Source organism: Heteronotia binoei, chromosome 2 (genome assembly GCF_032191835.1).
Source record: "Heteronotia binoei isolate CCM8104 ecotype False Entrance Well chromosome 2, APGP_CSIRO_Hbin_v1, whole genome shotgun sequence".
Taxonomy (NCBI): Eukaryota; Metazoa; Chordata; class Lepidosauria; order Squamata; family Gekkonidae; genus Heteronotia; species Heteronotia binoei.
The window spans coordinates 157,343,840-157,360,348 of NC_083224.1; the positions used below are offsets into that span (position 1 = coordinate 157,343,840).

The 16,509-nt window shown below is 39.2% G+C and overlaps 1 protein-coding gene across 1 annotated transcript in view; it reads right to left on the reverse strand.

Annotated features, from left to right (window-relative positions):
• Positions 1–571: 571 nt before the first annotated feature.
• The window catches only part of VAV3 (vav guanine nucleotide exchange factor 3), a 230,022-nt gene continuing 214,084 nt past the window's right edge, over positions 572–16,509 (reverse strand). Inside the window, exons 25-27 of the mRNA XM_060232308.1 lie at positions 13,913–14,042; positions 2,174–2,325; positions 572–1,302 (exon numbers count right to left, since the gene is read on the reverse strand). Coding sequence (XP_060088291.1) covers positions 1,261–1,302; positions 2,174–2,325; positions 13,913–14,042 — 324 coding nt within the window. The 3' untranslated portion in view covers positions 572–1,260. The remainder of the gene's footprint in view (positions 1,303–2,173; positions 2,326–13,912; positions 14,043–16,509) is intronic.

The window sequence follows — 16,509 nt, forward strand, 5'->3', positions numbered from 1 at the left end:
TGAAGACTTTATAATGTGTAGATGGACCTTCTCAGAAGCGGGATACCACTTTGGTAGGATCCAGCAGTCTTCAAGGGCAGCTTTTTCTTGAGTGTAAGAAGTAGCAATGGGAATGTGGGGACAAAAAAAAATGCCAGTATGAATTCTGAACCCTGTCCATGAAATCAGTTGCACTCCACTTTTTTTTTTAAAAAAATGATATACTACAGATTTGTTTAACTATTCTAATTCTGTTTTCTTTATGAAGTTATCTACTAGTGTGCCCTTGGAATCAGGGCTTCCACGATGGCTTTACCACAAATTCAGTTCGGTAATTCTGCTCTGTCTGACAGAACTGGGGGGATGGAGCGTAATAACAATTGTACTTTTAATGTCCTAAAAAACCCCACAGAACTTGCACATTAAGAGAATTTTTAACCACAGCCAGATTGCAAAATTATTGCTGTGCTCAATGATTTTATCTATGAAACTGTAACATTTGCTAGATTTGTAGAACCTAATATAATAATGGGGCCGTGTGTATTCCTGTTCTATAAGTAACAGAATGTATGTTGGGAATCTGTATAATTCATTTTCCAAAATCTACCTGTGTGCTGAAGCACAAACCACTTACTAAAGTTTGCTGATCTCACAAAACATAGTTTAAAAAATCAGACAAAGCCTGTTAAATCTTCTGGGATTAAAAACCAAATTATTTTTATATTCCTTTGCCATTACATACACCTCCCCCCCCCCCCGAATTGCTTAGTAAGAATGGGCAAGGTTAGTGCTGCTGAATTCTTCAAGCCACATATTTACTATATTGATCTTTGGAATTATTAAGCTTCCCCACCCCTGTGGATGAAATGATAAATAATCAAAGAAGCCTTCATCTTCTAACGCCATCAGAGAGATCTGCGAGTAAGAAATCATAACACTTAGTAAATTGCTACCAGTACTTACAACGAGATGGAATGAAAAAAAACCACTTTCCCCCTCCAAAGTCTGCTTTGAAACATTTTTTTCCGAAAGTTGGGGATAAGAGTTTTGCATTGGTCCCCAGTGGTGGCCAGCAGGCAGGCAGTTTCTTTGCACAGCTCTGACTGGGATATTCTTCTGTCAACACAAACTTTTTCAGTAATCTCAGCATTAAGACTAGAGGATTTGGACAGACAGAAGTGCTGCACTGCAAATACTTCATAAGAGGAATAATGATTTGCAGATGGCTGGTTTGTATAGTCCCTGAAATTTAGAGTCAGTAGTTCCAACACAACATCTGAATCATTCATCCTCTTCAACATAAGTCGATGGAAACCAACCCACCTAAAAAGAGAAGACAAAAATGGGAGTTTAGATTGGTGTTTTGGTTGGTGGTGGAAAGTGTTGTCAAGTCACAGCTCACTTATAGCGATTTCTATTGCTCTACTAGTTCTTCATGCAGATGGTGACAAAGGTTGGAGTATCGTGAACAGACTGTATATTCTATGCAGGTTTCACCCCTCCTTGAGAGGAAGGAATTTATCACACTTATCACTGATACTGCAATCACCAAGAACAACTACTACAATGTGCTCTATGTGGAGCTGTCTTTGCAGATGACCCAGAAGTTATAACTGGTTCAAGTGTACTGATATTATAATCACCACCATTGGCTGCCAGTTTGGTTCTCGAGTAAATTCAGTGGTTTCGTGACCCTAGGGGCCCATATACCTTTAAAACTGCCTCTCCTTGAATAAGCTTTATAGCAAGTTCAATTCTGCATGCATGCCCTACATGAAGTGACTTCACGTCAAAAGGTAAAAAGTACAAATATCAGCTGTAAAGTACAGAGCCTTTACAGTAGTTGCCTCAGTGTTTTGGAATGTCCTCCCCTATCTGAACTGCAGAATTGTTCCTCTTTTATGCTCTTCCTTTTGAGACTATAATAGTTAACCTGTTTTGGAAAGTGTATGACTGCTGATCTGGTTGCTGTTATGATTGCTTGTGCTATTATAAAATGTTAATTTTTAAAAAACTGTGTTTCTTTCATTGTAGTTGCATTTATTTTCTGGCTTTGCTAGCCATACTGAACCTCAAAATGGCATGCTGAATGTGTTTAAATAAAGGATGTATGTGAACTAAACAAAGTTTCATATTCCAAAATTCTAAAAATTGGATATATGGACAATTATTGCAGTCTAAAAAAGAAACTTACCCTTCCATTCACTTCACCTCTCCACCAGCCATTAGCACTAATCTTTGTGTAAATTTTGACAATGTCTCCTTTGAGCAGTGACAATTCACGCATGTCTCTGGCACAGAAGTCATAGCGGGCAATAGCAATACCAAGAACCTTGGGACTTAACACTGGAAAGGAATACAGAAAGGCAATATTATTAGAAGTTTCCTAGTTATACATCAGATGAGAAATATCATCATTTTTTGCAGTAATTCTAGTACGTGCAAGTAAAGGTGCTTTATGCAGAAATGATAGATAGATAGATAGATAGATAGATAGATAGATAGATAGATAGATAGATAGATAGATAGATAGATAGATAGATAGATAGATAGATAGATAGATAGATAATTTTATTTATATCCCGCCTTCCCCGCCGGAGCAGGCTCAGGGCGGCTAACAAATGAAAACTGGCCTTACAGAAAAGTACAAAAACATTTTTATTTCATCTAGTATTTTCTATTGAGTAGACTTTTAAAAGGAAGTCAAAGAAAAAATCTTTAAAAATTTAGGAAAATAATCTTAAATACTCTTATGAATACAGGCTTGGATTCAGTGGGTCACACACAAAATGTTCTGCACACATCCTGGGGCTTTTCCAGCTCTCTTTCCTTAGTGAAGACCCCACAGTCCCACACAGACCCCACACAAAATGTTCTGCACACATCCTGGAGCTTTTCCAGCTCTCTTTTCTTAGTGAAGACCCCACAGTCCTAAAAATCAATTTCTGAAAGCCAAAGGGTCTTTCAGAGTGGGATTCAATGCAGCATCTAGAGTGAGATCAGAAGAGAAAAATCTGCTTGTGCGTACCAGTTCACTCACCAATCTCATCTATAGAGTTATTTCTACTGGCATTCTTTCAAGGAAGTATATTTCAGATCTAGTTGAAGAAACTAAAAATGCCAACTGAATCAAGCTGATGTTGCTTTGCTTTTGCTTTTATAGTAAAACTAAAACATCTGTTACAGGTCATGAGTTTTCATCTACAAATATTAAGATTTGCAATGGGTGTAGTTTTAAAGGTCTAGCATGGCCAAACAAAGCATGTATCTTCCACCATAAATGTGTATCTATGTTTCAGTATAACCATTGTTTGTGTTATTCTCCCTTTCCCCATCATTCTCCTACTCCCCATCATTCTCCAATTACTTGGGTGACACCAGCAACTTTGTGAAGCATCCACATAACCTCATCAGAGCCAGTGTGATGTAGTGGCATAAGTGTTGGACTAGGACCTGGGGAGACACAATTTCAAACCCCGCTCAGTCAAAAAGCTCACTGTGTGACCTTGGGGCAGTCATTTCCTCTTGGTCTAGCCTACCTCAGAGGCAAGATGGAAGAAGGGAGTACCTGCTATGCTGCCCCAAGTTCCTCAAAGGATTCAAAATGGAATACGAGGCTATGAAGCAACCAAGAGATAAGATTAAGGATGTGCTATCATTTGGAGTAGTAGGAGATGCAAAGAATGGGCTGGGAGATAAGAAACTTTTTGTAATGGAGTGGAAGATTTGGGAGAGTGGGAAAAGTCTGCAATATTATTCTGTTATTATGAACAATCTAAATTGCCCAGGTTCATCATAAAACGTCCCATAAATAAAATTAAAATTGCAGACACTTAAGAGAAAACCACTTGCCAGTTCCCACTGTTATTCTAGGAAATTCTTTCCATTTCCTGTCTTTCTAAAGGAACATGTATGAAAATAGAACACGGCAAACAAAACAAATGAACAATAAAAAGCATTAAAACCAACAGAGAAGCCTCAAAAAAACCAAAACAGCTGATTCTAAAAAGACCCTGAACCATGCCTCAGTAGAATAAATTTCAGTAATTCTTTGGAACCAGTTCCTGCTTTTAAAATCAAGCAAAGGCAAACAAACTGTCTCATTACAGTTCCATTTAGAACTTGGAGAAACCGAAGAACCTTCTCAGACCATGGCCAAAAAAAAAATCCCTAGGAGTGCTGACAAGAAATATTTAAAGAAACTGATATAATTGTAGGATTCAAATTCTTGCACAGTAGCAAAAATACTCCCCCTCCCAAATACTAGGCATTCAAATTTTTTAAAAGAAGACTTCGAAGACGGTGAGACTGATTTTTCCCAATTTAAAACCAGGAGATACATAAAAATGGTATCCAAACTAGAAAAATATGTAGACAGCTATGATAAAGATCACCATTTGCATTCCAAAATTGCTGCATACGCTTTTGTGTCATATTTTACTGTGGTTTCATATGGTACCAAAAGGCAATATTTCACACATTATGGCAGCTTTCCCATAACAGTAACAGATACTGTGCTTTGAAAAAAATAATAACTGTACACACTTCAGTGACCAAAATTGAAATGCTTAAGATCAAATCGTAGCCTGAAAATGAATTATACCCTATTTTCTCCACTATAGTATCTAGTGCATAATCCCTTTAAGCAGCCAGCATTAGAAATATGTACAAAATATTGGGAGGGGGAAGAGGAAAGAGAATCTTTGCTATTTGCTATTAATTTACATTTCACTGTTGTCCACAACTGGCCATGAAACAAACACTTCTCTCAAAGTTGTCAAATGTTGTTATTGTTCTCCTAAGACATCTCTGGAAAAATCCATCAAATATGATAGCAGAAGAATATGAAGGTTAAGGGTAGGCTCAGCAAGAATTCAAAGACAAAAAAAACAATAAATAAGGGATTGCTTGATGGGCAAGACCATATGAAAGAAGTCCCAGACTCAGCCAGGACATTATTTCTCTGCCCATCGCAACAAAAAAGAACCTGTAAACTAAGCAGAAACTTAAAAAAAAACATAGAATCACAGAGCTGAATGGGACCTCCAGGGTCATCTAATCCAACCCTTGCACAATGCAGGAAATTCACAAATACCTCCCCCCACACACACACACATACATTCCCAGTGACCCCTGCTTCACACCCAGAAGATGGCAAAAAACCTTTAGGATCCTTTGCCAAACTGGCCTGGAGAAAAATTGCCGACTGACCCCAAAGTGGCAATCAGCATTTCCCTGGGTGTGTAAGAAAAGGCCACAAGAACTAAGCACTGATGCAACCCTCCCTGCCCTCCTTCTCATGATCTGCCTAATTCACAGAATCAGCTGTCAAATGGCCATCTGCACTCTTTGGGTGAGATCAGTCAGCCAGGTACAGATTCACCTAACAGTAATAGGATCCAAACCACATTTTAACAACTTGTCAACAAGAATAGTATGCAGAACCTTATCAAAAGCCTTCCTGATATCAAGATAAACTATGTCTACAACATTCCTGTGATCCATCAAGGTAGTAACTTTCTTAAAAAAGAGATATGGTTAGTCTGACATAACTAGAGAAACCCATGCTGTCTCTCAGTAATCATAACCATCTTTTCGAAATGTTCCAGGACTGACTGTTCGATTATTTGTTCTAAAACTTTTCCAAATATAGATGTTAAGCTGATAGGTCAGTAGTTATCCAGATCCTCCTTTTCCCCCTCCTTGAAGATGGGAACATTTGCCTGCTTCCAATCTTCTGGCACTTCATCTGTTCTCTGAGAAGTCTCAAAAACAATGACCAGAGACTCAGAAGTTACATCTTTCAGTACCCTTGGATGCAGTTCATCTGGCCCTGAGGACTTCGTTTGATTTAAAGAAACTGGGTGTTTATGTACTACCCCTATGCAGATCCTAGACTGCAACTCCTTTCCCTCATGTTCTGTTTTTGCCATGTTGAGCACCGTTTCCCTCAAAAGAGAAGACTGAGAAAAGCAGGAATTGAGCAGTTCTGCCCTTTCTTCATCACCTGTTACAATTTCACTTTTCTGTCCTCTCAATGGGCCTACCATGTCCTTGCTCTTTTTCTTACTTTGTACATAAGAATCCTTTTTTGTTGTTTTTAGCATCTCTCACTAGCCTAAGCTCATACTGAGCTTTAGCTTTCCTACTCTTTCTTTACAAGCACTGGTTATTTGTTTATATTCATCCTTGGTTATAAGACCCTCCCCTTCCATTTCCTAAATGAGTCTTTTTTATTTCTCAAAGTCTTTAGAGAGCTGTTTATGGAGTGAGCTTGGCTTCTTTGTAATAGTGCATTCAATATTTCACTTTTAAGAAACTCCCACCACTCTTGGACTTCCTTCTCCTTAAATATTTCTGACCATGGGATTTTACCCAGCATCACCCAGTTTGTCAAAATTTGCTTTCCTGAAGTTCAACCTATATGTCTATGTACAACTTTTCCCTTCCAAAATCACAGTCACTACAACCCCGGGTGCCCACTACTTCCACTTCATCAACCAGTTCTTCCCTACTGGTGAGAATCAAGTCCAAGATAGCAGATCCCCTTGTTTCCTTCTCCACTTCCTGGAAAATGAAGTGTAGAGACATCGGAATCCATGTTTTAATTTGTTGGATCAGACCAAAAGTCCTCCCCTAAACTATCTTTAATTTCTCTGTAATTTACATTCTGGGTATAGTTAGAAGTTCCACACATGCAAGGAAGGGGAATTATTTTTGACAATTCCTGCCTCCCATATCAGCCCAAAACACCCCTGAGGACATCAAAAGTGATGTCATTGCTTGGCCCACCACTCACCCAGTCCTCTGCCCCGCTTCAGAAGGAGCTGGTTGGGCAGCAGCCACCCGCTGCCCATTCTGATTTGGAACACAGGAAGAAGCACATGGGTGCCTGCCCCCGCAGTGAGGTAGCGCCCCAGGTGGCTGCCTACCTTGCCGACTCCCATGTGCCAGCCCTGCATGCAGGGATGCACTGGCTATATACATGGAGGGTTTTTTTTAGCTTTCATGGCTATTAGTATCTTCCATAAATTTTCCTAATCCCCTTTTAAAGCTATCTATACTAACAGCCATATACATCCAATAAACCTTAAACCCTATATTTGTTGAGTGTACAACTACATATACTGTGAACAAATTTATGAAAAGGTAACAATATCAACAATTTTAATTACTTAGATATAAGCGTTTCAAAAAATATGCAATAAATTCATCCACATTTGTATCAAGTGCACATTTCTATCCAATACAAATTATTTTAGTCCATTAAAGTGCTTGTGCAATAATTCTGAATATAGTTCATACAATTTTCAATAAGAAAAGTCAGAATGACAAAAGGATGCCTCAATTTGAAACTGAAAATTAAAACCGTTGACATTGTTACCTCTTAGAAAATTTGTTCAAGGTATATGTAATTATACACTCGACCTTTTTTCTATGAATCTCTTCTTGGTTATTGCCATATACGTGGCAGGAAACCCCATTAATTAAGTATGCATTGTGTCAGCAAGTACTTTTGCCTATCTAACCTAAACCAAATGGCAATCTAACCCATCAAATGATCCAACACTATGGTTGAGATAGCAAAACTGGCCCTGCAGCTTTGACACACTGTCTCTACCCACTTACTTTTAATTGCACCTTTATATCACAAATTTAAAAGTTAACTGGAAGCAGAAGCAGTCAAGCCCTATTTCTTCCAAGAACACGTCTTTTCTCCATGAATGTGACTGAGTGGATTGAAAATCTAGATACTAGCAAATCAGTCTGCATATCCGTTGTATCAACTTGGTTACATATTTTATATTATTATATATTTCCCATGTATAACTCTGCCATATGATAAATTATAAAAATCATGAATTTATCAAATCATGCAATGAACAAAATTATGAAAAAGTGACCTAATGTGAAAAAATTATTCTATGTGATAGAATGTTTATGCTTTCAGCAATTATGTACACACTGGGAATGTAAGACAAGTTGGCAATGGTATGTGTGTGTGATGGGAGAGGCCGCACCTGAAGATAATTCTAAATCTTTTAAACACAAACACAGAGAAGACAAGAAAAATAATACAAGTGCATAGAATAACAGATGGATAGAATTAACTTGTAGACTAAGCACATGCAAATATCTAATCCCCCCCTTCCAAATGAAGTTCGTTAGCATGGGATGCTCTTGCAATAAATTTTTCTTTAGGGATGGGACGAATATTTGAGTTATGAAAACATGACCTTCATGTTTGAGGCCACTTTGATAACAGGAATTGGAGGTTTTCAACAGTTAACATAAGATTTGCACATTTGATTTAACTCAGTTTTGTGGCCCTGCAACTCTTCATCCAATTCTCACCATATTCAGAATCAGTTTTGCTGTTCTTTAATCTGCTAAATCAACAGCAGATCCTGCGCAGCCGTGATAACATTTGAACAGTGGGAAAGACCCACACCATTGCTCCTTCTTTCAGGCCTATGTGCAGGCCATTTACTCATGGCCATACAGAAACCGCCCCTACATTCATTGCTGTGAGAATTTATAAGCCATTGAGTGCGTTTCGTCAAATTATGGGCCTGTGGAGGGGGGAAAAAGTCAATGCGTCCCTTCCCTAGCTTGCACTGCACATAGAAACAGAAATATTATATTTGCAAAAAACAGAAGCAAAAGTGAGAGGAAATATAAAAAGCAATAAAGCAGTACCTGACCAGAAAGGAGTGGAAGAAGGGGGGACAAAGCTGTAGTCTGGAGAAGTTACAAAAGAAAACCCACAGAACAAAGAAGGGGCTTAGAGAAAGAAAGAAAAAGAGAGAGACAAGCAAGATGACGTTGAAATATCAGTAAAGTAATATTGAAACACAAGTCATCATATTACTTAAGTTTTCAATAACAAGAAAATAATGTTGTGTTTACCCCCTTCACCTCACAAATGTGTACTTTCATTCACTCTTGCCTGAACAGAGGTAAAGAGGTCTGGGATTTGCTTCTACTCCTCCACTCTTGTAACTCCCTTTCTCCACTCCCTCCTTTATCTTACCATTAGTATCAATATACATGATACGGCATTGGGGACCACCTGTGCTGGAGAAGCACCATATTAGATGAAACAAGACAGACTTCACATTTGCATACTTGGACATTTGCCTGTGTGGTGCTCTTCATCACTTAAAGATGTTCATGTGCAGAAGTTGACCACATGGCTGCTTTTCCCAACACATCTCATTCCAGCAAAAACTAGGTACTATGGCTGCTTTATACTGGGTGCTAAAAATGGAGTCCCATTGGTAATAGCAGTCATGGAATGCATGTCCCACTTGGAACTGTCAGACAATACCATGCAAAAAGCAAATGTGTCTAGCACTATATGTGCAAAACCAGCTTCCTTGACGCGATGGTGTCACCCAGAAGTGACATCATCAAAATGGTGGTGCCCATGTGGGGCCGCTCTACACATTTCCAGAAAAACTCCATTATTTTCCAGGACACTCTAGCCATTTGGGAGGTAAAAACTCTATGGTACCTATGCACCTCCTAAATAGCTAGAGCATTCAGGAAAACCAAAGTTTCCCCAGAAACGTCTAGAGTGGCCCTTCACGGGCGCCACCATTTTTATGACATCACTTTTGGTGATGTCATCACGCCAGCGACATTGGGGGAGGTTCCCCCTGCCGACTCAATGTGGGCTGGCAGATTGGGAACCTCTGGGGCAGAAGAACCCCCGCCCGGACCTGGGGCTTGGCAGCCCTAGCTTCCATGTTGTCTAAAAGGGGTCCTATTCCCTTACAAGTACACAACATGGCAATGTTTTAATAAATGCACTTTTTCCCATCACAAAGCTGTAACAACACAAGAACCATTTGAGTACTAGCTGAGTAGTCTTTAACTTGTTGAGCCTGTAGACACTTTTGGAAGTTTGAAAACTGGTAGTGGGTACCACTGTACAATAGTGCTGGGGGGCGGTCCTCAAGCCAAATCAGGACATTCCAAGCAAAGTTATGCCCATACAATGGAGGAAGCTGTCTCTAAAGGACACAAAAGTGATGTCTCCTACTCCAAAGATGTGGAGAAAAGGCAGCAGTAACTGTTTACTTTGCGGGGGGAGCAAGAAGACACTAAGAAACAAACATGGAGGCGGCATGGTACCTCAGACACCACATTGGGAATCAGTGTACTAGCTCTTATGGTGAGGAGAAGAAATGCACCAGAAAGCAGAAGGAACTTTGTCTCTGAAAAAGGAGAATAGTGATGCACAGACCAACTCATCACCCAGGCACCAAGGCAGTGCACAAAGTATCACAACAGGCTTCCTCATGGCTCAGACATATCACAGAGAGACCCAGCATGATAAAGGGTGCAGCAACTTGGTTTTAACATAAATAATTAGCCAGCTCTTGACAACCCTTCTGCCTAATTCATTGCTGCATGCAATTTTTAAGAGTCTGGGCCCTTCTGTTTGCAAGATGCCAACCTCACACTAAATGATGGAGTTCAGGAAGCATACCAGAATGTTTATCTTTACAAGAGATTCCAAGAAGAAATATACCCTAGCACAGAGGTAAGCATTTCAGTGAGCATTTTAGTGTAAAATTAATTTGTCCTTAACTTTTAACTAAAATGCTGAAACAAGGGTGTCAGACTGACTCTCAGTTGCTTACATCTCCAGCATCTGCTAACCCCGGTTCAAAGAATCTAACTGGTGCCCAACAGCATTATTCTATTAATTTTAGACTAAGGTCTAGATTAATTTAACATTGTGCAGTATTTCTTGCCAGGTTGTTTTCTGATTTTGAAAATTCAGTCCATATTTATGTTCTAAAGCAGTTCTTCAATTAAAAATTCATGCTTTTCTCAGTTTTTTCTCTTTTTAAAAAACTGGCATGTGTTTCCTAAAGGACTTTGAGAGATGGTGGTTCAGATCACAGCTATGTGGTAGGCTAGGCATTGATTCCATATCTCATAAGCAAGAGAGAGAAAAATGCCCTGACCTGGATTGCCCAAGTTAGACAGATACCATCAGAAACTAAGCAAGGTTGGCCCCAATTTATACTTGGATGAGAGACCACCAAGGAAGTCCAAGGTTGTGATGCAGAGGCAGACAATGGCAAACCACCTCTGAACATTTCTTACCTTAAAACCCTACAAGTCGACTGAAACTTGATGGCACTTTCCACCACAGAAAGAGTAAATAGCTCTCGTACATATTTTGTGAGAACATCCCTACTCTTTCCATAAGATGTATAAATTCATCTGCCTTCTTGCAGAGCCATGTAAAAAATACAGCCATTAATGGCTGCAGTCATGAGTCAAACCACAGCTCTGAATCAGAGTTCAATAAAGTTTCTTAAAAGCCCCTCTGGATCACTTTGCTGTTTCCTTATTGAATCTTATCAGAGATGTGTACAAGCATAATACCATACAGACAAGTCAACTGGGCTTTCTTAAAAGGAAAAAAGGAAAGATTATCCTGGAAATTAGGGATTTAAATAACTATGTAGCCATAGATAATGCTGATGATGAGTACAAGGACAAGAGCTTTTAGAAATCCTTTCAATGGTTTTATTTTTTATATGGCACGGAACAAACGAAGGAAACCTTTCAAGAATCAGAAACTGTTCACAAGATGTGAAACATATGGAATATACATATTGTTAATTGTCCCAGTGAAGTGATTTAAACAATGAAACAACCAAATACTAGTTACAATGTCAAGGACAATGTTTTGATTTTATTCAACCCCCCCTCCCTAAGTGTGAAAACAGTGGACATCTGAACTTTGTTTAGTTGACTAAAGAGCTTACTAACTGAAATACACAGAAATCATTAAGCCAAACTAAGCATACAAGATTTTTCTTAAAAGAATGATTTCCTGAATCAAATGAAATGATTAGCTAAATGGAACTTTAGCATGACCAAGTCCTTTTCAGAGAACACAAATAATGCATTTATCAGCTTGTCATATACTATCTTACCCTGTGGATTCTAGAACCTTAACAGAAAAATTGTACTGAAAGTTATTTCAGGAATGGCATTAATAAAATCATTTTGCTGTTGCCTTAATGAATAGGATATATGGAGTTAGGGTATATTCATATATTTGGTAGTTCTTGGTCAACAGCAGTAGTTGACTAGCTTTGCATTCTGACTGTGGCTTTCATACCCCTGCAAATACATCTACACAGCGGCTCCTGTGTTTTATTCAATAACATGCGCCATACATTTGGAAGAGTTTCCAAAGAAGTTTGCAATATGATGTGACATGGGGGACTGCTGTTGGGAGACAGGGGTAAGGAAAAAAGACAGAAATTTTTTATTTGGGGTGCCAGTGTCTGCAGGTGAATTATTTAATACTCTAAGCCTTGCAGTATCAATTCATATACATCCTACTGTACCTCAAGACACAGTGTCAACATTAACACAGCAGCGGCAGCATACACAACACGTACTTGCTAGTCTAAGAGGAGCACTTGTGATATCTGTGCCTGCTCCCACTGGCAAATACTTAGTCTAAAAATAAAATAGCAAGCAAAGCAAGGAAGCTGCGGATCCCACAGAAAATAGGGATGCAAGATAAAGATACACCGGACTATAAAAAAGAAATGGGGAAGAAATAAGCACATATGCTAACAACACCAAACAGAGCCTCAGAAGGGATGTGAGGCAGATAACCAGAAACTCAAATGAGTTCATAACAAAAGAAGGAAGACTGCTTGGTAAAAAAAAAATAATAATAATAAGGGCAAGAGATAGGAAAGGATAGTTTTCATTGGTGAGACTTTAGTATTTGAGCTTCTCCTGCTATTTATGTGAAATGTGGGAAAGAGTGCTCAGGAGACAATGCAATGAAAATAGGCAGTCTGACCAATGTAAGGTTTCACATGTGCATTGCAAAGACGTTTCAGATTTGTATGTGAATGCATTTCTAGTTTTCCCTAGAAGCCTGTTTAAAAAAAAATTAAAAGAAAATGAGAGCAGTGAGGACATAAAAACAAGGGATAATACATTCAAAACCAGAGCCTTTCTCCTTGGCATTAGTTAACAGTAGAATTTGCATTTTACCCTTATTAGGCATCAAACATACTGTGGCTGTACCATATTTCAAAGTACAAACTTTTAGCTTTTGCAGTGGAAGGTCAAAATTATCTATAGGCCATTTGGCAGTTTTCCAATGTACATCCATTTATCAACAAAAAATGCATACCTGTTCCTTTATAATATTAAAAATATTTTATATACAATGCCAACTAACCCAGCCAGTTGCAAGGCAGATTTATATTTGTGTGCAAGGGTGAATACATGCACAGGCTTCAAGATAGTCAGAATCCAAGCAACACCAACCATATTTTTTAGTTTAGTTTCCATCCACCCGACCACACAAAACCATAACTGGAGACCTCTGTCACTAAGGGAAGGAACGAACCAAACTTTTCCCCTAATGTTTTTTTAGATGTTAGGAGGAAGTCAAATCTTCAACCAAACTTCTAGTTTGGCCCACAAAGAAAGTCCTATTTTGAAAAAGAATCTATATGTATTAGAAAGAGAATCCGTATTAATTTAAGCATTTTTACAGAAGTTCTGGCTTGCAGTCTGTGGTTTTAAATCACAGAGATAATTTACTTGTATGCCAAATGCAAGATTAGAATTACATGTTTATTAATTCATGTAGCTGAAAACAGCACATTCAGTGCAAAACGTCTGTTTACAAATCAATCACTCACATTTTAATAGATGTTTGCGCAGTGATTTCATTTAAACATAGACAGTCAGGAAATCTAACTAGACCTGTTCATAAACCTGTCAGCAGATCTAATTCTGCTTAGCTGCAGAAAAATCTAGCTAAATGCATTATCATATTAATTGGTTATATGGCAAGAAATTCAAAATGAAGATTTTTAAAAAACTTATAGCTGTGCCTTTGGTATTAAAAAGTAATGCTTACAGCTGCCAGGTGGTCGGTTACACCTTTGGTCCACTGAATGTTCATATTCTTTATATGGGTATTGGAGAGTTGTGTCCAAACTTCTGAAGCCTTCTTTAAGTGAGTGGTGCTTGTAGTACTCCACAAGTTCCTTCAAGAAGAAAAAAATTAAAAACACTTTGAGCCTTCCATTTGTGCTTCCTTCCCCTCTTTCAGTGCTTGGACATAATACTTTTAATCCAACCATATTACAGAAGATGTTTTTAGTCAACACCAAGGGGGCATACTACTGACAGTAATGCTAGCTTCTATTACTTCTTATTGCAAGAAAACTTTTACTATTTGTGATGAAAAAGGAGTGGAATCACAAAAGAAAGGCATATCAGTAATATGAAGTGTGAGAGCTTGATTCACAAAGAGATATTTTCATTAGTTACATTCAGAACTATAAAGGTAAGGTTGTTGATCTACAAAAAACTTAAGCCTAACTCTCACAAACAACAGAGGGTTAAGGTGTTTATTCAAACATTTATACTGAGCCTTTTCCTTGTGGCTCAAGTCAGCTTACAATTCTAAAGTAAAAATATGGATACATTCTAAAGAAAAACAATTTACCCTAAATGCGCCCCAAGAAAATGCCTGCAGCTTAAACCCAATTAAAAATTGTAGTAAATAAGACAACTTCACAGTGCCTCCTAAAAACATATAAGGATAATGCCTTCCTTAGGGACACTGTCCCACCAGCAGGACCGGATCTACATGTTTTTTGAGGGGGGGCAAAATTAAAAAATGGCGTCCCCTTATGGGCCCATTCTACCTTATAGGCCCATCAAATAGAATGGACTCCATACCCAATTTGGCACCTCCCTCCAGTCTCTATCTACCAGTGGTTAATGACTCAAGGAAAACAATTGCTCCTCTATCCTCCTTAGTCAAGGATGGTAGAAAATTTTATACCCAGCCTACACAAAACAGCCAGATTAGAATCCTCAAGACAGGTTTCATTCAAGCTACCTGTTCTTCATACAATAAGCCAGATATCTTATTTTTCAAACCTGACTTTGTAAAACACCAAGGCTGGAATTTGATTGCAGTGTTTGAGAATGCAACATTTGCTGCTTTTGTGTATGTGTGTGTGTTTTAAATCTCTGCCTTCCCAAAGACATGCTAGAGCAAATCTTCTGAACATTTCTATTGCTACATAGTCTGAAATGATGCAGATCAGAAGTAAGTTTCTCTCTTCATCCATATATGTGAAAACTAAGGCCTTTAACTCTGGTAGTTTTGAATGTGACTGTGGGTGCTGGCATGCTTGTTTCAGGCATGTGCAAAGACATGATGTAAGCCACATGATTTTGTTTTCTTAGCCAGAAAGCCATGCAAACAATGCCTGGTAGGGTTGCCAATCCCCAGGTGGGGCCAGAGGATCCCCCGTTTTGGAGGCCCTCCCCCCCACTTCAGGGTCATCAGAAAGCAGGGGGGGGGAGAAAGGAAAAGGTCTGCTGGGCACTCCATTAGTCCCTATGGAGACTGATTTCCATAGGATATAATAGAAAATTGCTCTGTGGGTATCTGGTGCTCTGGGGAGGGGCTGTTATTTGAGGTAAAGGCACCAAATTTTCAGCATAGCATCCAGTGCCTCTCCCCAAAATACCCTCCAAGTTTCAAAAGGATTGGACCGGGGGGTCCAATTATCTGAGTTCCCAAAGAAGGTGCCCCTCTTGGAAATAATGAAGGAAGGCTTTTAAAAGGTGTGCAGACCCTTTAAATGTGATGGCAAGAACTGCCTTTGGAGTTCAATTATGCTTGCCACAACCTTGTTCCTGGCCATACCCCCTCAATGTCTCCTAGTTTCACCCCCAGACATTTCTTGAATTGGACTTGGCAACCCTAATGTCTGGACCCTTGAGAAGTCTGTTCCTTGTGTGGCTTTTAATAACTGCTGAAACCAGCCCACATCGATGCAGGCCCACAGCTATGAGAGGGCTCTCACCAGGCAACCCCTCCTCCCCAATTTGTCCAGCTTGGCCAGAAGACTGATTGTGCCATGTCTACTCTGGCAGGAGAGACAGACCAGAGGAGGGGCCCCTTTTGTAGGTAAAAGCTGTTTTCCTTTTCCTGCTAGCTGTCAGCTTCTAGCTGGAAGGGTGGACCGACCATCATTGTTTGGCCAGGGAACTCATTAGCATTTCCAAAGTGTTGTGGGTGAGCCTAAGACCTTTTTATAAAAAAAAAAAAATGAACAATTCAAACAATCCAAACCTCCAAAGTACTCCAAAAGTAAAGTTTCCTATAAATGTTTGCTTGCAAGCCCTGACCTGGAATAGGCATGTTGGCTGCTCAGTCAAAACAAAACAAGAGCAGCTTCTCCATTCCTTTGCACAGCCCAATCTGTTTAGCCAGTTTCCTTGGAAGTAAGCTCCACCATGCTAAACTGCCCCCTGCCTGGCTATGGTGTTGCATGGATGAAAATCTTTACATGTACCCAGACCAGTGTGATTGTAAACATGGAGACAGCAGCAACCACACCAGAAAAAGCACCTAAAGAGAGCCTAAAATTACCTTTGAGTCTCTCGCCAGCTCTTTATGTGAACCTGTGACCATCAGAACACCTCACA